Source organism: Netta rufina (genome assembly GCF_964035555.1).
Source record: "Netta rufina genome assembly, chromosome: 1".
NCBI lineage: Eukaryota > Metazoa > Chordata > Aves > Anseriformes > Anatidae > Netta > Netta rufina.
The window spans coordinates 1,325,457-1,349,054 of NC_140123.1; the positions used below are offsets into that span (position 1 = coordinate 1,325,457).

Consider the following 23,598-nt stretch of genomic DNA (forward strand, 5'->3'; position numbering starts at 1 on the left):
ACTTCCAGTCTCTTCAAAAACAGAACTTCTCCTGCAAAAATTCTTTGTAACTCACCGATTTCTTATTTGGCTGGCTGCTATCATAGCCAGTGGTAACATCTCGCACGTGTAATATATTGTAAATACCACAAAACTTTGGGTAAGACTGAGGGGCATCAAAGTTCCGAAGCTTCTCAAATATCCTCTTGATAGTAGGAGGATCATAGCACAAGAAATAGGAAGTCTTTGATATGTGATATCCATACCTACAAGAAAAGATGATTTTTTTTCAGTTAAAAGATTCAGGAGTTTCCTGCACGTTTGGTATCTAAAGTCAGTCCCTTTTTGGAAAAACAACAGAAAAAGAATTCAGCTCTCACAGCTGTGGGAACACAGATATTTATAGGGAAATATTTGGCCTCTGAAGCAGATTTTTTGCATTACTCTGAACATCTCAAGGTATTTTTGAATTCCAGTACAGGCTTCAGTTACAAAGAAATAAAAGCCAATGGGTTAGAACAGACCTGAGGGTCCCTTTCAACTGAACTAAGAACATCAAGTCCAAGTGCCTGACCACTTCAGGGCTAACCATAAGTTAGAGAGTATTATGAAGGGCATTAGCCAAATCATCCTCTTGAACAATGGCAAACATAGAGCATCAACCACTTCCACCAGGAAACCGATTCCACTGTTTGAGCACCATCATAATAAAGAATTTTTCCTGGTGTCTAATCTGAATCTCCCCTCACGCTGCTTTGTCCAAAATAGCTAAAGAAAACACATTAATGAAAATTGCAACTTACATTTCATATACCTCAATGAGCTTCTGTGCCAGCGACAGGTTCTTGCTTTCCAGGTAGGCTGCCATTTCGGCTATGACCACTGCTGCGCTTACACCATCTTTATCCAACACTGATGTGCCACACATGAAGCCTAGAAACAAAAACCTGATTGTGGAAAACTAAGTTGACATACTATTATACTGATTTACCGAGTGAAATTTTAACCCTGTTTCACATAAATGAATATTGGCCAATACATGTAAGCTTTTTATTACCGAATATGGTTCCCCTCCTCTAAGAAATCTAGTTAACTTCAGGGTTAAAAGGGATAGAAAGATATGTACTGTAATCAATTGAATCCAGACTGATAACATGTGTTGTCTGAGGGTACTGTCAGAGTACTCCACTAAACATATCAATTTCCTTGTTCTGTGCAAGCACAGCAATATTGCAAAGTCTTGCCAGTAATGTAAACCAAAAGAAATCCCTATTGATCCAGAATTAGTAACCTAAAAAACACTGCTCCACAATACTGCCAGTCTACCTTCTTTCTGAAGGGATTCATGAGCAAGATCTTAATTCTGTATTGCTAAAAGCTTCTGGAGTTTTATGACTATGGGAGAAAACTGATATGGAATACATGCTCTTCAGGAAAGGCTTAATTTTTAAATGACTTACTGTACGTGAACATGCTATCCTAAAAAGCTGCCATTCATCCTACGAATGGAAGAATCCCTACAGCTGCAATGTTCACGGTGCAGTTCTGTAAAAACAGTATCAGGACCAGAGATCTGATGGGATCATAACTATTTAACAGCACTTACTACGATAGTTGTCAAGCTGATTTGATGAAAGCAAAATACCAGTACTAGTAACAAGAAGAATAGAGAACAAGCAGTACTTGTGTGTTTGCTTTCACAACTAAGACCACTCCTTTTTGGTTACAGTTCTGCTGCACTGCCCTTGACATTTTAAAGTGATAGTCATATACATACCGATAGACTCTTCAAAGGCAAAGAGAACTTCTTTTCCATTATCTAGGAGATCTTTTACTCTACTTCCAATCCACTTAAAACCAGGGAGTGTTTCCTGAAACAGAGGGGAAAAAAAAGAATGCTCTATATACAAACTCTCTACTTAGTTTTTTAGTTTCAAGTCAAACAAAAGTGTAACCACTGGTCCCTTCACCTCCAGGATACTTCCTTGAATTGCAATCTTTCATGTCAGCCTTGGAAGTTCAGAGAAGAGGGAAAAAACACTGGATGCATTCAGGATTTTAAGGTCAAAGGGAAAGTCTGCTAAGTCAACACACTAAAGCTGAAGGGCATTTTTCCTACTTTCATGGAATAGCTTTCCGAATTTAAACCTCATTAACTGATCAACATAATAGGGACAGTAGACAAGTCAGACCTTCAATTTAGCTTATGAATCTAAGGCAAAGTGACACCAGATAGCATTTTACTAGTAAATACTCAGCTGGGACCTGAATATTAAGTTAAGGAATAAGCGTGCTTGAGAGACTGCTGTTATCTCTGAGATCTCTGATAAGTGCTACAGGAAGGAAGATCTTATACGAGAGAATCATGTAAAGGAAAATTTACAGCAGTTTGGGGGTGGTGGAAGGGAAAAGCACTTATGTTCTTCAAATCATGCAAAAGCAGTGAAAATTTTAGAAACTGATCACAAAGAAAAGGAAAGTACAGAGAGAGGAGGCTCTCTAAAGAACCTCTTGGTGTCCTCTAATTCCCAGCTGTTTTCCAGTGAAATGTGTTCCTTGCTAGAAAAATAGTATGAACGTTACTTAGTGAGATAATGAAATCCTCTATAAGGCAACGACACTCATCCGGATTAATCGTATTTGGAAAGTCAAACAAAATAGCTTTGAGCATCACTTCAATTTCACTTTTTAATTCCTCATTGTTTGGTGGAACATTTTTTCCCAACAGGTTTACTTTCAACATGTGTATGAAACAAGACCTGAATCTTAGGATGTTTGTGCTAAGCTTTAGAGTATTTGCATCTCTTGTGGCTAACATCCAACAGCCTCAGTAATCAGAACTACTTACTTTGAATGCAGGAACTAAAGTAATAACTGTCAGTCTGCAGGGGCAGCACACATTTTTTTTTTTTAAGCTTGAGTCAGAAAGAGTGTAGCCAGCAGGGCCAGGGAGGTGCTCGTACCCCTGGGCTCTGCTCTGCTGAGGCCACCCCTCGAGTGCTGGGTTCAGCTTTGGGCCCCTCACTCCCAGAAGGACATCGAGGCCCTGGAGCCTCTGCTCACAGGGAACCAGGGCCAGGAGCAGAGGGAACGGCCTCGAGTTGTGCCAGGGGAGGCTCAGGTTGGCAATGAGCAGACATTTCTGCTCAGCAAGAGCGGTCAGGCCTTGGGACGGGTTGCCCAGGGAGGTGGGGGAGTCCCCGTCCCTGGGGGTGTTCAAGGAGAGGTTGGATGTGGTGCTTGGGGACAGGGCTTGGGGGTGACATTGGTGGTAGGGCGTGGTTGGAGCAGGTGATCCTGGAGGGCTTTTCCAACCCCAATGATTCTGGGATTCTATAAATCAGTGCAAGGTGATTAGGTCTGGATACATCCAGATGTATAGGACAAGAACCTATAGAAAAACATGTCAGTATATGTAATTAAAGTTTTGTGTTTCCTACTTGCAGATTTGCAGAGGTTGATACCATAGCCTGCATTCACTGTAAGGTGCACTGAGAAACAAGCTGCAGCTGCTAGTCTACCTGATACTGAAATCAGGCTTCTCTAGGTTAAAAGAGCATTCTCTGCATATTAGGATGCAGAAACAGTCCCAGCCAAGAGGCCGGAAGTTATTTTTCTATTTTTCATTTCATAAAATTGTAAGTGAAGGGCTGAGAGAGAGAAAAGAAAGAATACTGCAATCAGATTTTACTCTGCAAGATGGCATGATTAAAACCCACACGTACTTCAAAGTGAAATCCTTCTTTAAGTGCAATTGCCCTCAAAATTTTTGAGGAAACTGTGGTCGCTAGCATGTAAACATTCTTCACATCAGCATCTTTGGAGCAGTTTTCCTTCCAGCACGAAAACATCCACCACCCAAACAAAGCTGCTAGCTCGTTGCCAGTGAACACTTTCCAGCAGCCACTGTAAACAAAACAGAAAAGAGAAAATTTAAGTGTTCTTTCAAGTTTCCTAGGAGCATGAAGATGTTTTCTGCAGTCACTGGATCAATCAGAATCTGAGCACACTACTGACGAGCTGCTCTACACAAAGCCACACTAAACAGGACTCCACATTCATCACATTTCAATGATTTACAAGCACAGAACATTCTATTTCCAAGCAAGAGGTATCAATTAAGTTATCTTACTATCAACTTGCAAACACCTTGTAATTTATTGGATGGAAGAATAGCAATCTATACGATCTATGCACTGCAGTCAGGCAATGCCTGCAGAGCTGTGCACTACAGTTACTACTTACACAATTATTGGCATTTTGGCCTGCTAGTGGAAGAAAAATAATTTATATTCAATATAAAGAAGCCAGAAAAAAACAACTAACTGTCCCAAGATAACATTTATTTGCCTGCTAGAAGTGAAAAAGTAAAAACTGCTTTTCCTACTTAAGATCTATCTTTAGCAACCACTGAACTTTTCACTTAAGTTTTACTTGGCCTTTTACTGTACCTCTAGTATTTCAGCTAATTTTTTTTTTCTGTATTAACTGATTTTATTTAAAACACATTATGGGAGGTAGAGTTATACTAGAACATGAAGCTAGCATGAAAAACACCCACACAGCTAAGGCACAACCAGAAAGGGTGGATTTAAGGTGTGTGTCTATCACTTTGAGTCATTCTGCAGCATTCACTACCTGTTCCTCATTAAGAGAAATAAAAGGTCCCATTACTTACTTCTCCTGCTGCTCTGCCACTGCTAATCTATCTGCATCTGGATCGGTGGCCACAACTACTTTAGCGCTTTCTTTCTCTGCAAGCCTCAGTGACAACTCCTAGAGGGAGACAGGTGGGGGCGCAGGAAAAGAAACAAATGCAGTCTTAGTTAATTTACACAACACATAAAAAAGAAAATCATGCAGATTGCCCGTTGAGTAAACACAATTGAAAGCCAGGTACTCCCTGTTCCTTCCCCAATTGGTTTTTCATCACAATATTGCATCTAAATGAAATCAAATCCCCAGTAACACATAAATCTAATGAAGTAGAAACTAAAATACCAGCACAGATTCTCCTTCCTCAGGATTTGGGCATTTGACAGTAGAGAAGTCTGGATCTGGATCTTTTTGTTCAGGTACTGGAATAGGGGGCTGAAAGCCAAAGGCCTTAAAAGCCAATTGCACGTAGTCATGTCCAACTCCATGAAATGAGGTATGAACAAACTTCAGATTTGTTTGCATGTTTAGTTCCCTAGTAAGGAAAGCAGAAATTCAGTTAGGTTGCAGTTATTTTACAAGACCACTTCCATGTCAGAAAGAGCAAGAGAAAAAAAAAAAATACAATTACACTTTATCCTATTCCGCTGATTTCTGCATTAATTTTAAAGTAAAAGAGTACTCATTTGGGCCTTCTCTAAAAATTGTTGGCTTAAAGCTCCCCCCCCCTCCTGGAAAGTTAGGTATTTACCTACTGCTTAGCTGGCTGAAAATCTGTGGCTGAACCATTCATTTCTACATCAAACTCAAACCCTTTCACCATCCTGAAGATCTTACTCCTGCTCTACTTCACTGAGGTTACTCATCCTCCTCCTTTTACTCATGTTCTGTCCCACCTAACCTTCAAACTTAATCATTTTATTCCATTTCACGCACGTACACTTCTTTACTCTAAATTAAAGTGTTTTCTTCAGCGTTCTTTGAGCATTAAATAAAATGGCTCACATGAGAGTGTATTGTTGTAGCCTAGTGTTCAAAGGCAGGGACCAGACTCGAGTCTGAAGCTAGCTGCTTTACGTGGTTCTGTTCTGATCATGGCCACCTAATTTAGTGACACATTGGAAAAGGGACTGGGTGAGACAGAATGGGGAGATGACTGAAAATTCTTTCCACCACAAAAAGCACAGGACAATGGCCTCAAGCAGGTAGTGATGTCTGTGGCAGAGTGGAGCACCCAACTTCCGTGAACCATAAAGACAGAAATCAAGCTATTGGTCTAGGACAATAACAATTGCTACTTCCAAGTGCAAAACCATTAAAATTTTGGAAGACAATCCATGCCCTCCACATCTCCCCAGTAAAAAGGCTTATTGTATGGCAGCAGCCCATGCTATATCATTAAGCATGAATCGTACCTATCAGCACTCAATTTTCCACACTGTAATCCAGAACTTACTTAAAAACATAATTTAAGTACATTTTATTTTTATACAATACCTATGATAACAGATCTTTTTCAGATCTTCCATGTAACAGTCACAGATTTTCTTCAGAGGATCCTGTCTAAGAGGACTGGTATCCACTAGATTGTCATTCCAAGAGCCGTTCCATGGTTCAACGCACTCTTCTATACATTTTATGATTTCCTTGTCATGAGGAGATGTGATCTGTGCTCCATTTTCCCAATAAACCTGGTACGAGTTTAAAGAAAACAAAACAGTTTATTTACAAATATTATTAACTTCGTGAGTTCTCTTATCTACAGCATTCCACATGTTTTCTGCATCTTAAAATCATGGATAAAAGCACAGAATCAGATTCATCCAATTCTCAAGTCATTTTGGATCACACAGTTTATGGCTGCATTTATGTAACGCCAGTTTCTAAGCAAGCGACCTATTTTCAAAAAAAGTTATTCAGCCATTATGACTGAAGTCATCAGGACATGAAAAAAACAAAACTGGGAAGCCTACATTTAGCATTGCTGTACTCAGTGGAACAGAAATAAAATGTTATCTTCTGCATAGCCTGGCATTCCTTTTGATAAAAACAGCTTGTTTTCAACCTAAAAACAGGTAAGCACTGTGTCAAGGTACTTGTTCTTCCCATAACTGAGCAACTGTAATCTTTCCAGCTGGAAACACTATCAAACCATGAGCTAAGAGAAAGTTTCTGTCAAAGAATTATATAGATGACTGTTTTCCTGTGGATTTTCCAACAGGATGGTTGGATTCACTGCGTAGACTTTCTATTCAGATCAGTCTCTTTTCTTGGTCACTGGCTTTCATGAAGCACATAGGTCCTCAGCATCAAAACTACTGTTTTATCAAGTTTGGTTAAAATTGTCCAAAACCTTTAGAAGCTGCTTGAATTGACAGGAGAAACATTGGGAGGGAAAAAAAGTGAGAGACTAGAAAAAACACTGTCCTGAAAAAAGTGAAGTATTTGGTATCAGAAGACAGAAAGAATAGTTTTTTGACATCCTAAGCACTTGGAAAACTGATGGGGCTTATTTTCTTATTCAGTGGTAGGACTAAGCACAAGTAGAGGCTGAATTCCTTTGCAGCTTGTCCCACAGAGGACAAGTGCAGTACAACCACCTGCAAGAGTCACCTCTGTGCAGTGACACTGGTTTTGCTATTGTCATTACTCACTGAGCTGCTACTGAGCTCCCAGGCAGCTGAGCTTAAAGTTTAGATTCTTATAAAGTTAAGAAAGGAAATAACATGTTACAACACTGTATAAGCAGAATTCCTATTATGATTGTTATGCTGTTCCAAGCCTTCAAAAACAAAGCCATCTGTCTCACTGCCCAGTAAAACAAATCTCACACAAAGAGCACAAACTACTACAGTGTTATTAATCAAATATTAAATGGTCACCAATTTCAGCATTGTTACCCACTGCATTAACTAATTAATTCACTTAAGTTCGAGCTCAGTTTTAAGTTCATTTTTAAACCTGAGAGGTGAACTGATGAGGTGTTCAGGCATTCCCTCAGCTGCTGACTTGACTCTACACAATGCCACAACACACTTGTGCTCAAGACACATAAGCAGTGTGGTCTTTGGCTCCAGTCTCAGAAGAAAATGCACATAATTTGGAAGTATATAGAATGATGTGTTACATGAAATGTTTTTTTTCTTTTAATGCACAAGCACGCGTGCTTCAGAAGAAGCCAAAAATGCCTCCCAGTGCACCTAAGGCACACAGGTACTACTGGAAAGCAGCTAACTGATGCATTACAAACCTCAGAGTTAAGCCTTACCTTATATCCATTGTCCTCCTTACGGTTGTGGGATGCTGTGATCATCACACCAGCAACAGCTTTCAGCTGCTGAACAGCATAGGGCTGAAAAAGACACCCAGAAATGTTGATTTACCCAAGAATTCCACAGCTGGCACAAAAACATTACATTGTTAGGAGAGTTATGCAAAAGGATGCTGCAGAAATAGCTCTTCATGTTTCACTGGCTTATTTGAAAAGTACATAAACAAATGCTCACCATTCTGTTCTCTGTAGCTAGCAACAGAGAGATTGTTCAGAATATTTCTATGCTGTTGCACAACAACATGATTCTATTTCCCAATTCCACAAACACAGTTGTTAACCAGCCAACTGAAGAAAGCCTACACTTAGATTACATTAGCATTGCGAAAGAGGAAAAAGGTTGAAATAGAATGAAGGAATTCACCAAAAACTTGCTGAAAAACAAGTATTTGGAGCTAGAAACTAGATCAGCAGCATCCATAGCAGACTAGAAGAGCTCGCAAAATAGAAAAAGGTTTAGAGCTCTGTAAGAATAAGCTTCTCTGACTAGGAGAGAAAGCTTTGTGTGAGATATTAGAAGTGAATGCAGCCCATTTCTTCTGCTCTAAGCAGTTGAAGTCACGTTTTTAAACATACTACGTATGTGTATATAGTCACACACACACACAAATATTATGTTTGATCCCTAACCACATTCAGATGTTTAAGAACAGAGTAAAAACAGGAGAATGCTTCACCTGTAGCCTGCAATGCCTCAACTACAGTGACCGTTGTCCTAGCTGAGCAGCCTAGGGTGAGATGTGACTGTGACTATCTGCACTCGGAATTCAGCAACATTTTTTTTTTTTTTTTTTTTTTTTTACAGCCTCCCTGAAGAGTACCGAGTGGCCAAGTGTACCGAGCATCCTCTGTTTTTCCCATTTGAATGCTGGAATTTGAGCAGATAATTGCTAGTTCACGTTTTCAGTAAACTTAAATACTCCCTTAACTGCAGGGTTCAACAAAACGAAGGAGATGACTCACCACGAAAGGCGTAGGGACATACGTTGAGAAGAAGTAGACAGGTACATCTTTAGCCAGTAGGACAGCTGCAGTGAGCTTTGCAAGTCTACCAACACAAAAATAAGACAGTCAGCCAACCCAAGTCCCCATGACAACCAATAGCTACAGGGCATTATTGTATTTTTCATTCCACTTGTTTCTTAAATCCCTCTCTTTGTCCTTTGCTTATATAAATAGCTGCATCCTACAGTTTGTACAATCAATGTCGTACAGCTTTCAGGTTGCAGAAAGCAAGAGAGCACTTTTATTTATTGCCTGAAGAGTGCCAGGCACCCCTGTCAACGATGTAAATAAAACATTGATATCCCCTCCAAAAAAAATACAGAGCCAGCTGGAGGAGTGGCTTTTCCTTAATTCAAGGATTGAACCAATCTCCCAGAAATACCAAAGTGCCAAATGTCAGCAACAGCAAATTCTGAAGAAAGGAACTCAGGAACCCACCCAGTAAAGCTTGTTCAGCAGTTTCAGGTTATTTCCTGAAACTAGATATATTCCTAAAACATAATTCTGCAAACCAGCATGCTCTTACTCAAGGAAGTTATAAAGTAACTGAACCTGTGTTTTTAGCTTTGCCTTTATACTAAATTTTTCCTTTCAAAAAGCAGGGAAATTCATTCTCTTTCATGAAGCAGAGTTTGATATGAAGCTGTTCTTTTCAAGGCAGGTACGCACAGCTCAACAATTAACAGTGGGAAGTCCTGCTCTGAGTCAAATCCAATGAGAAGTTAAATAAAATGTTTTCTTTGCTCACTTATTTTAATAAACAAGCACTAACACTTGCTTATCTTCCCATGAGGGGTATATTGCAAGTCTGTTTAAGAATTCTGTACTCAGAATTCCACTGATAATAACCTGATATCACTTAGGAGTTTGAGAGCTAAGTGTGAAGTTCAAGCCCCTGAACTCTTGCTCCTGTAACACAAGAAAGTCCATCAGTTTAATTACAAGATACCATCAGAACTCCTGCCATCCCCCTCCACACTGGAACTGATGCAAAGGAAGGTGCGCTACTGCTCACACAGAGCCAGATGAGCGTGTTGATTGGGCTGAAAACACCTTTTTGGGGAGGCTTAATTTGGTTTCAGAATGATTGGAACTATGAGACAGTTCAAGGGGACAAAGGCAGCATAATTGAGAATTGATTTGCTCCTTTGACACATGAACCATTAAGACTGTGCTGCCACCAAATCCAAATTCCAAGTTTTGTGTGGCTGAAAAGGGATGTTTTCCTAACACTTCCACATTTTTAAATTGTGTACAACACAGGCAAATTGGGAAACAGCCTTGCAAATACAATGTAAGGGGTAAATTCAAAACCCTAATGCCAATGCCTGGAGGATAATGTGCCTATGTCAGGCAGAAAGGTGTGGAGATGCAGGCTTCATGGAAATGGAAGAGCTCTTAAAAGATGGTTGCTTCTTTGAAGAGTCACTAGTTTCTGTGCCCTGTAATACCAAGAACTTTTACATTCCTACAACATTAAATGTGGACAGAAATAATAGTTAAAACAATTAACCACAGTAGCCACATGAACTACAATAAACTGTAACTAAATAATAATTAACTACAGCATTGTTTTCTTTCATAAACCACGCCATTACAAGCTTTGTTGCCCTAATGACAAGGAACTACGATTCCTCATCAAATTTAGAAAGCAGTTTTTAGGCACCATCCCTCCCCTTTCCCTGCAAAGGGCTCAATTTGACATCACGAGAAGTTTATATTTAATCATCCCGTGTAAAATAGTCCCAGGGTGGAAATATTGAGATTACAGAGCAGCAGAAGGGCATCAAAATAGAGGGTTACAGTAGGCTGAAGGCAGAACTCTCCCAAGCACGTTTCAATCAGATGTGTAAAGTGAAAGACAATTTTAACAACAGTGCATTAACATTTAGTGACTTCAAGCTAGAGGGGTTAGTACTCTGAATTTACCTTCACATTTAAATTTCTCTCCAGGCTTAGCAACTTCTTAACGTCTGCCTAATGTTCTTGTGCATTTAGGCTGTAAATTCTTTGGTGAGGCGACTAGCCTGACATCCCACACGTGCACAGCAAGTGGTATTACAAAGGCTTTAGTCCATGCCTCTCTTCCTTACTATTTACTATTTAGGGGAGGGGAAGTGTGCACAGTTCACGACATTAAAACGTTCTGATAGCAGGGAACGCATTCAAAGCCACAATTTAATTTCTAGTCTTGCAAATGTAATCAATACTCATACTTCTTACTGCTGCAGTTGCTGGTCACCTGACCTCGTGTGTCATATCCAACAACAAAGCCTCTCTGCTTAAAGTCTGAGAAACTCCTCTCCAGATACTTGTAGATCCCCTGAAAAGAGAGAAGGGAAGGATTAGCTCCAGTGTAGTGTACACAAACATTAAAGATGATTTTTCACATATATGTTTTGTCAGTAGTCAGAACATGCCTCAGCAAAAACTGAGGTCACCAAAGCAGCATATTTCTAACCCCCAAAAAAGTGTTCACACAAAGAAAGCAACCAAAGAGTTGTGGGAAATAAAAGCAGCACAGTAAGTGACCAAACCTCAGAAATAGCCAGTAAAATCCTCAAGCAGCAAACGCTTGTTTTCACTCTGTAGCATGCTTTTTTTTTTTTTTTTTTTTTGGAATTAAACTATCTTTTTAAAGACCCAATAGAAAAAAAAAAATCCAGTTTTTGAAAATCCATCCCCTCAGACAACACAAGGACAGCGTTAGTCAGTGCTTGCCTTTATCCTTTTGTTCACAACATAAGTCACGCATCTTCCAGCACTGATTCTAGAGTGTATGTTCTAAATTTGCATTAAGCTGATGTTTCATCCTTACCCTCGGTTTCAAAAGGAAGTTTTTTGGCTTCTGACCTGCTCCGCTAGATTAAAGTCACCCATTTATATGGGGATAGTGCAGCACAAATACAAGCTGTCTTGTCTCCTGTACATCACAGCAGAACATTTCCAATGGCAAGACATCAGAGAGAACCCCAGTGTGGGGAGAAGAACAGGGAATAGATGAAGGAAGCAAGTTGTTTTTTTTTTTAAACCTGAAGGTGCTGAAGATTTTTCAAGTTTTTAAAATTGGTGGTGAGGAAAAATATGCCCTGAAACAGACACAGGAGGAAAGCAAACAGCCTCTCAGCCAGCAGCTCCTTCTCAAAAAAAAGGTTGGGGTGCTCTCTGAAATAGTTTGTTGCAGCGTTCCAGCTTCACCTTCCACGGGGCCTTCACATTCATTCCCTTCCCACCTTGAATCTCCACCACAGAAACAAGGATGGAGCAGCAGCTTTAGACAAGATGGAAGCCCTGTTGTCAGCACAAGTTTCATAGAATCATTGGGGTTGGAAAAGCCCTCAAGGATCACCTGCTCCAACCACCCCCTCCCACCAATGTCACCCCCAAGCCCTGTCCCCAAGCTCCACGTCCAACCTCTCCTTGAACACCCCCAGGGACGGGGACTCCCCCACCTCCCTGGGCAACCCGTCCCAAGGCCTGACCGCTCTTGCTGAGCAGAAATGTCTCCTCATTGCCAACCTGAGCCTCCCCTGGCACAACTCGAGGCCGTTCCCTCTGCTCCTATCACTGGTTATCTGCGAGAATTGCCGTGTGCTACAGCTCATTACAACCATTACAATTCACTAAAACAAACACATCGCCGTGAGCATATCTTGGCCAAGCTTATCTTGACAGAGCTACCTCTTACCAGGACAAGCTCCCTCTGCATGGGGGAGAAAGGGGAGATGTCAAGCTAGACTCAAAAGGATTTTTTCCCACTGCAAAGTGCATTTCTCTGCTACGTCCTTACCTGGATCTGACTCCTTATCACCAAGGAGCAAGCTCTTGATGGAAAAGCCAGACTCCTACCTGTGAAACTCGGCTTGGCTGAACTCTTTAAATAAAAAGATGAGTGAATTTGCAGCAAGGAACACAGGTTTCTCTTCAGAGAACCATTTCAGCCACAGCTGCAGTGTTACTATAAAGGGATTAATGGAGAGAGAGAAACACTTGGATCAATTCTTGGCATGCCACTGGAGCCAGAAGCTGGCTGATGGCACGGTCACCAGCTGAAGTCACCTTCACAGCAGGCCGATGTGTTGATCCACGAACACGTTTGCACTGCCCCGATAACTTCAGGAACTTTCACCCCCAGTTGTAAGCAGATATGAGACAGAGGAATGGGAAAAGCTTGTTCACAACGTGAGCAGATTGAGTAACATTTAGGGAGATGAATGGCAGGTTTCTGACCGAGATACCCTCGTGCAGGCTAGCGGAATCTAGCCTGAGGTCAGGGCACGCCGCAGGGTTTATTCTGAACTAGTTCCTCAAGCACCAGGAAGTTGCACAACGAAGCCAGGATTTACAAACGAAGCAGCAGCACGTTGGACAAAGCAGTGCTGGTTAGGAACAGGAAACAGAGGACATAGAAACTTCTCCTTCAAGGTAAGCTCCGACAGAACAACCACTACTCTTCTGCGCATGGGAAAGGCATCATGCTAAAAAGCACTCTTTACAGATGTAAAACCATTTCAAAGCATTTCTGTTTCATACTTACCCCCCCAGCAGCTTTCCCTCTCCCTCCTGCACCCCTGAACCTTCTCTGCTGGCAGTTCTAGGACCCCACACATCAAATTTCTCCTTCCCAGTGACAAACACCATAAGAATATTTGCTTTTCAAGTACACAGCAGCCCCTAATGCCAGCACCGCTGCTCGTCTCCCCGCTGTATATCCCTCAATCCTCAAACAGAGAAGCTGATTTATTTTTATCGCAGAGCAAGGGCCTCTATTGATCTCTTAGAGGTTAGACCTTCTGCTCTTTCTCCCCCGTGCCTCAAGCCAGCTATTTCTGCTGGAACATTTCTGGTAGCTCCTGGTGCCACTGGCAATCTCAGTAACACCCCTCTCAGGGGGTGAGGCGGAATATTTCCTAGAACAGCCTCTTAAAACAGCTTTTTTTAAACCAGTTTTGACAGAGATCAATGACACCAAAAATTCTAAGAGGGACACGAGGGCTTTATGGGAGTCCCCTCTGACCACAGCACCATCGATCACAAATGAGAGCCCACCTCCCTGTACCTCCCAGCACGCCGTGGCTCCTTACCAGTTGTTATACTGGGCAATCAGCTGTCCTTCTGGAAACTCTTGCTCTCTACCCAAATTCACACCTATTTTCTTCCAGGTCTGATTCTCCCTTCCTCCAAGACAATCAATAAATCCAACACCTCTCAGGATAAGCCCTTTCATTAAAAATTTCCCAATTTAAAGAATTTCTCTCTCCTTTTTACAAGACTCAGGTTTTGATGGCGTCCTCATCTAACTCCTCCAGGGATTTCTGAGTAGCTGCTGCCAAATTAAAGACATCCGAGTCAACACCTTGCCGTTACACACCTGCTGATAATTAATAACTCATTAGCAAGCATCAGCATAGGAATGTATAACCTTCCCTGCGGACCTGAAAAATTCTCTTTGGATGCACTGAAATATTGCAAATATTTCCCCAGCTACACAGCTCAGGTGATTCCCTTTTATCAATATGGGTCCGGTCTGCTTCCGCTGCCAGGCTTTAAGTAATCCTCTTGCTTGTCCAATTCTCTTTGATCAATTTCAGGAAAAGTGAGGGAAAAGCGATGGTATCAAGAACAGGAAGGAAAAAAAATCTTTGGTTGATGATTCAAGAGATAGTAACAGCTTTATGAAGTCTGCTATTTAAGTCTTTCAACTCCTATATTTAGCTTTTTTCTTACACAGCAGGAGGAAACTCAGAACAATGATGCAAAGGTGACACTATTTTTGTCCCTCTAGAGGTCAGCGAGAGTGAGTAATAAAAGCAATTGGTCACAATATTTGAGCAGGAAAAATGTAGGCTTTCTGCACAAGTTACGTACCAACGACCTTCAGAAGAGTTGAAAGAAACTCCTGGATATCTGTGCCCTTCTGTAGCTGAATTTTGATGATACCGATAGAATCAGTAAGTGAAATCATAAATGAATTGCACACCGAGGTCTCTTTTGAACAGCCTGTAGCACGTCAGGACAGATTTAGAGAGACAGAGCTGCCCGTTTCAGGTGAGGCTCAGCAAACCTCTGTCAACCCAGCAGCTTCTGGAACAAGACCACTGGAAGTACTCAAATGAACGGATAAAACGCAATGAAATTTACTCCAGAAATAAGTTTTCATCTGATTCTCAGGATGTTTTTTCTTAATTCGATATGCGGCTTTGATAAAAAACCATAAATAGAAGCTGAGCAGAGGGAGCAAGTGACTACTGGCCGGCTTCTTAGCTTCAGAAATGCGTAAGGCTCCTGAAACTGAACTCACCAAGAGACTCCCCGCTGACCAAAACAAAAACTTTCCACTTTCTGCCAACAACGTGCACGAGCCAGCCGACCCGAGCTCAGTCACGCTTTCACGAGGCTCAAAACACAAAGGCAGCATGCAATCCTCAGGCGCCTGGAGCATGACCGACTCCAAATCCAACACACTGCGCCGGCCAAGAGGTAAGGTGACTTTTATTAACTTCCTCTGCACTATCTAGGTGTTTACCCTGCTTCAAATAAAGGGGATTGTTTAAACAGCTTAAGTAGTCTTAACGTTTTCATCCCTGACAGCATGTTATTAGGTTTTGAGCTACTGTTTTCTTCATCTCTTCAGCTCATTCCCACCATACAGCTCTGCTCGTCCCATCACAGCACTTACAGCTCACCACTTGGGCACCCAGGAGGCCAGACCTGAAGGAAGCACCATCCTCAGACGTATCCTATTTTGAGCTCAGAGACCTAAAGCGAGCTTTCGAAGCCTAAAACAAAACTGAAAAAAAATGAAACTGAAAAGGAAAAACGATCAGAGATAAGGCCAGGCTCCAAGCCCTACAGATAAGCTCCAAGATGCTACTTCTCTGCTTTTACAAGCCCATGTGATGAGCCATTAGAATTTGTTTTCCCTACAAAAGTTTGGGCTCCAGCTGGACAAGTGGGACATCAGCAGTATGTTTAAGCAAGCCCAAGCTGTTCCAAGCTCTAAGCGCTTCCACTTTGCCCTGAGCCAACAGACAAAGTGGTTTCAGTCGTGTCTGCTGAGGGATGTGTTTCTGAGAATTAGCTTGCAAAGAGAGGAATACTTTAAAAAGTTTAAGTACACAGTATTACGACGAGATAATTTAGTAACCCTTTGTAAATCAGGTATTAAAATACCTTTTATCTTAAAGCAAAGCACCATTTACAAAAAGTAGTCAAAGCAGACAAGTTTCAGCAGGCTTCTCATAACAGAAGCTTGTTATTGGTGTTCTGAGAACACCAAATGGTGACAAACGCATCAGTTCATTTCACGTTCAATACTCAAGAGTAAATGTCATAGCTGTCCCTGCCTTTAAGTATATTTAATACACGCAGTCCAAACCTTTTTGTATTTTATATTTTCATAAGGAAAGGAAATACGGACCAGTGTTCAGACTTGTCTTACACAAGCTTGAGATCGGCACAATGGCAGATCAATTTGAAATGTATTCTCAATTAATTTACGTAGCTTAGTTGTGAAGATTAAATATTTCACTACCTGTTTGGAGGAATAACTTTTCAGAGGAACACTTCAGCTGAGAATGGTCCTGGTACTGTACAATCAGTACATTTAAGTACAAAGTCACTCTGAGACAGCAATCCAGAAAGGAGCACAGCTCTTTTGATCAATAACTAAAACATCAGCTGTTCCTTCCAGGAGACAGACAACAGGGGAACAAGTTCTTTGGGAAAATATTTAATCTGTTCTTGGACAAAACAGGGCAGCAAGGAACAGCAGAGATGGTTACACCTTACACTAATCAATAGGTTGATATTTGGGTAAATAACATAACTCGAACATTGCTTGAAAGAGAAGCAGGGATGGAAACGAGGAGGCTGATCATTTTCCATCCCTCTTCTGACATGCGAGACCAAAATCAACATAGAAAAAAATGGTGTGAGACTTTGAAGGAACAAGTCTAGAAGTTGTACACCTGTACTTTTGCTAGTCAAAGCAACCTAAAAATCGGTTCAAGGACAAGATGCATTAGAAGTGAGGAGCCTGCCACCAGTCCTGACCACCACACAGCACTCCTATCATCCACGGCAGCCTCTAGGCAGCTCAACTCCACCCAACAGCTTCTGCACCCCTTCTAAACATACTCCCAGCACCATCACGGAGCCTAATCTCTAGCAGAGGAACAGGAAATTAGGACTAAAGCCTCCATGGCCAAATCTTTACTCCACATACATGCGAACATACATCCTATGAGACCCTTTCCAACAGTGCTGCATTCCTTGAACCCACTACACACCTATCAACGTGGCAGTCAAGTTCCAAGATCTCTCTGTCCCTGACATTCATATCAGGAAGTCCACCCCAACACGCTCTGCTCCAAACTTTGGAAGACCAACACCTGCTTTTTTACGATGTTTCCTTAGCAAGTAATTCTATAGCAATAAATCTAACCCAAACATGTAAGTACTAAATCATAGATAAACCATGAAACAGCTTCCTTGAAGCAGTATGTAACGTAAGATTCGCAATTTGAGGTCCAGTTCATTCTCTGATTCAAATTAATTTCCTACTTCCCCATTTTAAAGTTTTCCAAGAGCTACAGGTACGCAAGTGCACTTCACCACCATTCTCCCCTACAACTACTTGAGCCCACTGTGAGTAACACTCCCAACCACTGCTAAGGGAAGGTTATCCCAGAAGCAACATACACCACAGATGTTCTTCAGTCAGCCTACATTTGCTTTTTCAGCTTACTCCTTACTCATTTCTCTAGCAAAGCCTGTTGGTTTTGCATACTTAATCACAATTTCGGCTAAAAATAGAAGAAAAGGGTTGTTTGGTTGGGGGTGGTTATGCTTTTGGGGTTGTTTTTTTCCTGTTTTCTGTGTGCTGGGGTATTTTCTGCAGAATACTGAAGGTTCTTACGACAGCTAATGATTTCCACCTTCAGAGCAGCGTAACAGACTTTAGCTACTGGCCAAATTCCAGCCGGAGCGATTACGCTCTGCCTACTAGGATGTCCAGTTAAACCTGTTCCAACTATTTTATTTCCTTCCAGCCCTAAAACATTCCACGCTATCACTATGGCTGCTGTGTTTCGCCTCCAGCTTGTGTTTCAGGGCAACATTCCCCGACCCAAAAGCTTCCTGTGAGCTTGCTCAGTTCTCTGGTACACAATTTCCCCACGTACCTGCGTTGACTGGATCACCGTTAGGTCATTGATGTAGCAGAAGCCAGCTCCCATGGCAGAGCGGAGCCCGGCAGTCCCAAAGGTCAGCCTGCAGCAGAGACGATCCCGTAACTCCTTGTGCTTCCCATTCTGTAACAAGTTCTCGATCTGCTCTTTTGTTTTTTGGTTCTGCAAAAGAAGATTCAAGGTCTTCGTTTAGCATTCAAAATCAGGACTGAAACCATACACGTTTTGTTTTTCACGAATTCTTACACAAGTCCTTCCTACCCTATAAAAATCTCCATCTACATGAACTAGCTGACATTGTAATTCACATTTCCATCATATTTTTTCCTGTTTCATCCTTGTTTACGAAGCATGCAGCCATCGGTGTGCTGATGTTCAGTTACCCACACACCTTCCAGCTACGTCAAGCCCCTAAGTGAGGGGCACAGACTTTAGAGCATGTTTTTCCAAGGCAGGTAGCACAAGTTAACTCGCAATCCGTGCTGCTGGAAGACAGACAGAAATCTTCATTTCAAAGCCCTCTTTCCTTCCTCCCCACCTGCGGGAAAGGTCTGCAAACAAGCCCAGCAGAATACAGCTGACACTGTAAAATAAAGCTTGTCTTCCACAACAGAGCTTCTCTTCTCAATTACATTAACATTTAGTGAGGTGGGCAGGAGAGAGTGAAAGCCTCCATTTGTCACAAATTCTTACAGAAGTTGTGCATTTGTCCTGCCAGAAAAGCCCAGTCATATTCAGTGGGGCTGAGGAAGGATGAATGCTGCTCCACCAGAAGGTAAATGCCCCGTGCATCGCTGTAACAGCAACTGTAGCTACTCCACAAACTTCATTTTTCAAGTTTATTTAGGAAGCTCTGGATTTTGTCAGTTAAATACACAGAGTTAAAGCAACTTCAAAACTTCTACAATTACTGAAAAGCTCAGAAAAAAACAAACACATTTAACACACAGTACGTGATACGGCCACTACGCAGGGAACTCACTGGGTTTAAGAGCTGGCATCTTTCCGAAGAAAAACCAATTCAACTCCCCAAAGCAGCAGTCCTATCAGTGAGAAGTAACCTTTTTTCCATGTTAGATAACAGGGAGATTTATTTCCTATGTGGGGAGTTCCTGACCTGCAAAGAGGGCTTCTTGTACCAACAAAAGGGATATAAACACCACCCAAGTCAGGACTGGACACCAGGAAAGTTGTCATCCCGTGCCTTCAGCATCTAAAACCCAAGACTACAAGGGATGGGCACCTGAGAAGGAAAGAGGTTGGCCAAATAAACCAGTAGGAAGCAATTCTTCTGATCTGACACCTACTCATTGTTCAACATTTATTGCCTTTACGAAGAATGACAGCTTTTGTTTCCTTCATGTATAAAGAGAACATTTCCTACCGCTCAGAGTCCAGCTGAGGGAGCGATCAGATATTTCTCCAAAAGGCTGCCTTCAAATATTTACCTTCAAGCCTGCACGGAAGGGAAAGCTCCAACCCTACAAACGCTTTGAAGTCAGCCACATGCAGCACCCAGGACATCACAGGGCAGGGCAGGATACAACCTGCTCCTTGCTGAGATCTCCCTCTGTCCCTACAGATCTGTTCTGCCCTCGCATTATCACAGCTACCAACTCCCAAGGGTACAAAGTGCACACACACAAACTCTTTCCTTTTTTTTTGTGGTTAACCTGCACCCTCAGCTAACACCGAGGCTAGGGGGACAAGGAGGGAAACTTTAATATTAATTATTTATGATCGTGAGGATTAAACAGTCACAGTAACACGAATCCCAGCTCCCTGGGCATGTGTAGGGAGAGGAGAAAGTCCTCTGGGACAAAGAGAACAAGGAGAGAAGAGTAGTGGTGCCAGTCCTTTTACTGGATGTACCTGCTGGTGCATCTTTTTACACGTTGATTCCTGTTGGATGCAGCTCACCCATCGGCTGCTGTCTTGAAGCAGTGGATAAATAAGCACGAGCATTTTGTAACTGGGGATTTTGAGGGCTCTGTGAATTCCTTTGGTCATCAAGAACCTCAGTCCTGTCTCCTGGCACCCAGTTTGGCCAGGACACAGCCCCCACAAGCACATTGCAACCTCGTGCAGAGCGATCAGTGCAGAGCATAAAACAACAGCTCCTGTGACAACCGTGGCACAGGGCAGCTCCGGCTGCACAAAACCTTCTCCAAAACCTCCTGCTTCGAGCCAAGCCCCACACAAGGGTTAAAGAAGGCAAACGGAATCTGGAAGGCGAGGGTGAGACACCCCTGACATTTAAAACAGAGGTCAGCCAGCGACGGCTCCCACCCTGCCTCGGCGGCGCTGGGGAACTTGCTCTGCACGGAGAAAAGATCCTCGGGAGGGTTTGGAAGCACTGGGAAAAGCCTGCTGGAGTCACCCACACCGCCTCCTCCGGGGAAGAAAAGCTCCTGTAAAGCTGGTACAAAAACACCAAACTATTTCCACTGCTCGACTTGAATCCTAGCAAAACGAGAGACGTGAGCTTAAATTAGATTTTTAAGGTGTTTGTGCCTTAAAATAAAGGGCAAGCCACTGCTGTCAGGGCTCTCAGAGGGCTCCGCAACCAGAGCGAGCCGTTACTCACAGCACTGCTAAGTCAGGCCCCAAAATAAACCAAAAAACAATGGGGCACAACTACGAGATCCCCGAAATGAAAGCCTCTTTTAGCTGCTCAGAGGCAGGCAGCCAGAAAACAAATGACTAACGCGGAAAGAGTTTGAGGCAAGAGGGCCTGAAAGCCCCGTTTCACGCCACCAGAACTCAACACACGGTTCTGCCTTAAAATACGGTTATTGAGCATCCTTGGTAGCTTTTTTTTTTTAGGATACACCCTATTGCTCACCTGCAGGAGGAGAACAACACGCACCACACCACCCGTTTCGTGGCCCTGAGCTCTGCGAGGCTGGGGCAAGGCTTTCCTGAAGCCACACCACCACTGTTTCTGTTACAAATAGATGAACTGCTTTTTTTTCTGCCTTATCGATTCCCCGGGGAACAAAAAGGAGTCAGCCGAAATAGCATCCCAACACCAGGGAGCTAAAATTCCCTGCAACTGGAAAATAAAAGGAAGGGGAGGAAGAGTTACAAGCTAAAGATAAAAAAAAAATCCTAAAGCTTTCATGAGAGGACCTGAAACTGCTTAGAGAAGGTTTTCCTGAGCTTTGGAAGCCAAGCAGGGCAGCAGCAACATGTTGGCACCCAGTTCAACGAGCTTAGAAACACAAACTCAGCCCCTGAAGTGCCCCCTCTTAACCGCTGCCCGGATCGGTGTCGGTGAGCTCCGTCAGTCCCAGCGCAGAGCCCTGGGGAAGTTCCTTCACAACTAGCAAGTGCTGCACTCGGATTTTCCTAAATATCCTTTAAAAACAATAAACCAAATCCCACAACACCACCACCAGACCGCCGGAAGCCTTTGAAGCAGGAATCAGCTACGCTGTTTCACACAAGCCTAAGCCTTGAATTCATCTCCAAAGCCTCTGCAGCTTTTTGGACACGCCAGGAGCGCAGGGCAGGTGCTCAGGACCCCGCAGCACCAGATAAGGTGGCACAAGGAGGCTGCAGATAAGGGGAGAGCAGCCGGCAGGGCCCTGCAGGGAAGAGGCTGAAAATGCACCAAAAAAGGGTCAAGGAAGGCAAGAGGAACCTCAGGCTGGTGACAGGGCTACAGCTGAGTTTCTGAGCGTGGCTCTTACCCTTTTTGGCATCTTTTTTTCCTCTCTTTCTTCCCATTTGGTCCTTCCAGCCCTGTATTTCTCAGGGCACACCAGCTGCCCTGCCACAGAGGGGCGGAGAGGACAGGCAGGAGAAACAGCACCAGCTCCCAGCCCATCCCGGTGCCAGTTTGAAGGGCTCCCTCCTCCCCGAGCACAGCTTCTCCCTGCTGAGTGCCACCTCCCTGCTGCTCCTGCCCCCCGCCAGCAGCTCTGCTCTCATCCTCTGCAGCCAAAACCGCGGCGTGAGCGCCCTCGGATGCGCTAAGCCCCCACCAAGATGTAAATTTGTGAAGAGCTCTTAATCGGCAAGCGGCTCGGAGCCTTGCAATTTGATACGTGGGAAATGAAGAGCCACCAGAGCCAGGCACTGTTTTCTTATCCCCATCTCAAGCAGACTACCAAGGAAACCCAGGGAATTATCTCGTTCTCACAGGTTTTGCGTTAGCAGCAGGCAAAACTGAAGAGAAGGGGGCTGTCAGGAGCTCGGTCAGGATTTCAAACCCAAATATTTCACATAACCTCCACCGCGAGTCCCGCAGAGCCAAGCGGCTGCGGTGGATTTTAAGAGGGAAGGAGATGATCCTGTTAGGGACATGAGGTACAGCTTCAACAGCTTCCCAAAAAACATTTTCTGCCTGGATCCGACGTACGACAGAACTTTGGGGTCAAACCCCACAGCAGTCAACGCTCTGCAACGTCACGTTTAAGAAAGGCTGGGAGTTTTACTAAAAAAAAGCATGTTTTCTGCAGAATTCAACATTATGCTCCTTTATTTTCGGTTCTGTATGGCACAACTGCCTACTGAAAGGGAACGGCACCCTCGTGGTGTAGCTCAGAGGGACACAAGGTGAAACAACTGCAGAATTAAGGTGTGAGGGCACGGAGTATTTCTCACTGATCGTTTCACTCCCCATCACGTAAATAAATGTTTGCTGCCAGGGTTAGGTCTCAAGGCGAAGGTCCTGCCAGCAGAGCTGCAGTTCACAGCTCTCCCTCCGAGCAATCTTGGTGTTGCAGGCACTTTTTGCCTGGAAACAGGGATAAAAAAAAGAGAGAAGTCAGATTTGCTTCGCATTCAGGAAGCTGACAGCCACAAGCGAAGCGCACCGAGCTCTGCCTGCCAGTCTCTGGTTTTCCATCAAGTTTAAGCTTTTTTTTAAACAAAATCAGGGTCGGTCCCTTAGACCCAAACCCAGTGGAGTACATCTTTGTAGGGTCTCCTGCCCAGCAGATGCTGCACTGCCTGTGGCATAGCCGATCACCGTGCAGACATAACTGAAGGCCAGCAGCAGCAGCACCTGCAGCAAGTTTTCATTTACAATTTCCCTTCATAAATTTGAGGCTCTCATTTTTTCCTCCTTCAGCAAGAAATGTTTGTTTTGTAGCCAGCCATTTTAACCAAAAAATAATCAGTCAGGTGACTGGAGAGAGGCTGATGCTCAGGGCAGCCTGTGCCAGCACAGTGGGGTACACTCACATCCTCCTTCTAAATCCTACTACCAAAAGCAAAGAGGCCCCAAGGAAGGGAGCAGCACGTTCAGTGAGCTCAGACAAGTGCTACCCAGCACAAATAGTGCTGGAGGAGGGTAGCAGGCCACAGACAGCTTGAGAACCTCAAAGACCCTTCAGATAATAAAATCCAGCCACCCACCGAACACAAGCCCACTGCTAAACCACCTCCCTGAGCCCACAAAGCCTTCCCACCCTCGAGCACATCGAC

The 23,598-nt window shown here is 43.2% G+C and overlaps 1 protein-coding gene across 1 annotated transcript in view; it reads right to left on the reverse strand.

Annotated features, from left to right (window-relative positions):
• Positions 1-23,598, reverse strand: part of PGM2L1 (phosphoglucomutase 2 like 1) — a 33,673-nt gene that overhangs the window by 6,810 nt on the left and 3,265 nt on the right. The window contains exons 2-12 of the mRNA XM_084306448.1: positions 18,157-18,324; positions 11,188-11,294; positions 8,930-9,014; positions 7,904-7,987; positions 6,133-6,326; positions 4,981-5,170; positions 4,658-4,755; positions 3,705-3,885; positions 1,757-1,850; positions 783-912; positions 56-245 (exon numbers count right to left, since the gene is read on the reverse strand). Of these exons, the coding sequence (XP_084162574.1) occupies positions 56-245; positions 783-912; positions 1,757-1,850; positions 3,705-3,885; positions 4,658-4,755; positions 4,981-5,170; positions 6,133-6,326; positions 7,904-7,987; positions 8,930-9,014; positions 11,188-11,294; positions 18,157-18,324 (1,521 nt within the window). The remainder of the gene's footprint in view (positions 1-55; positions 246-782; positions 913-1,756; positions 1,851-3,704; positions 3,886-4,657; positions 4,756-4,980; positions 5,171-6,132; positions 6,327-7,903; positions 7,988-8,929; positions 9,015-11,187; positions 11,295-18,156; positions 18,325-23,598) is intronic.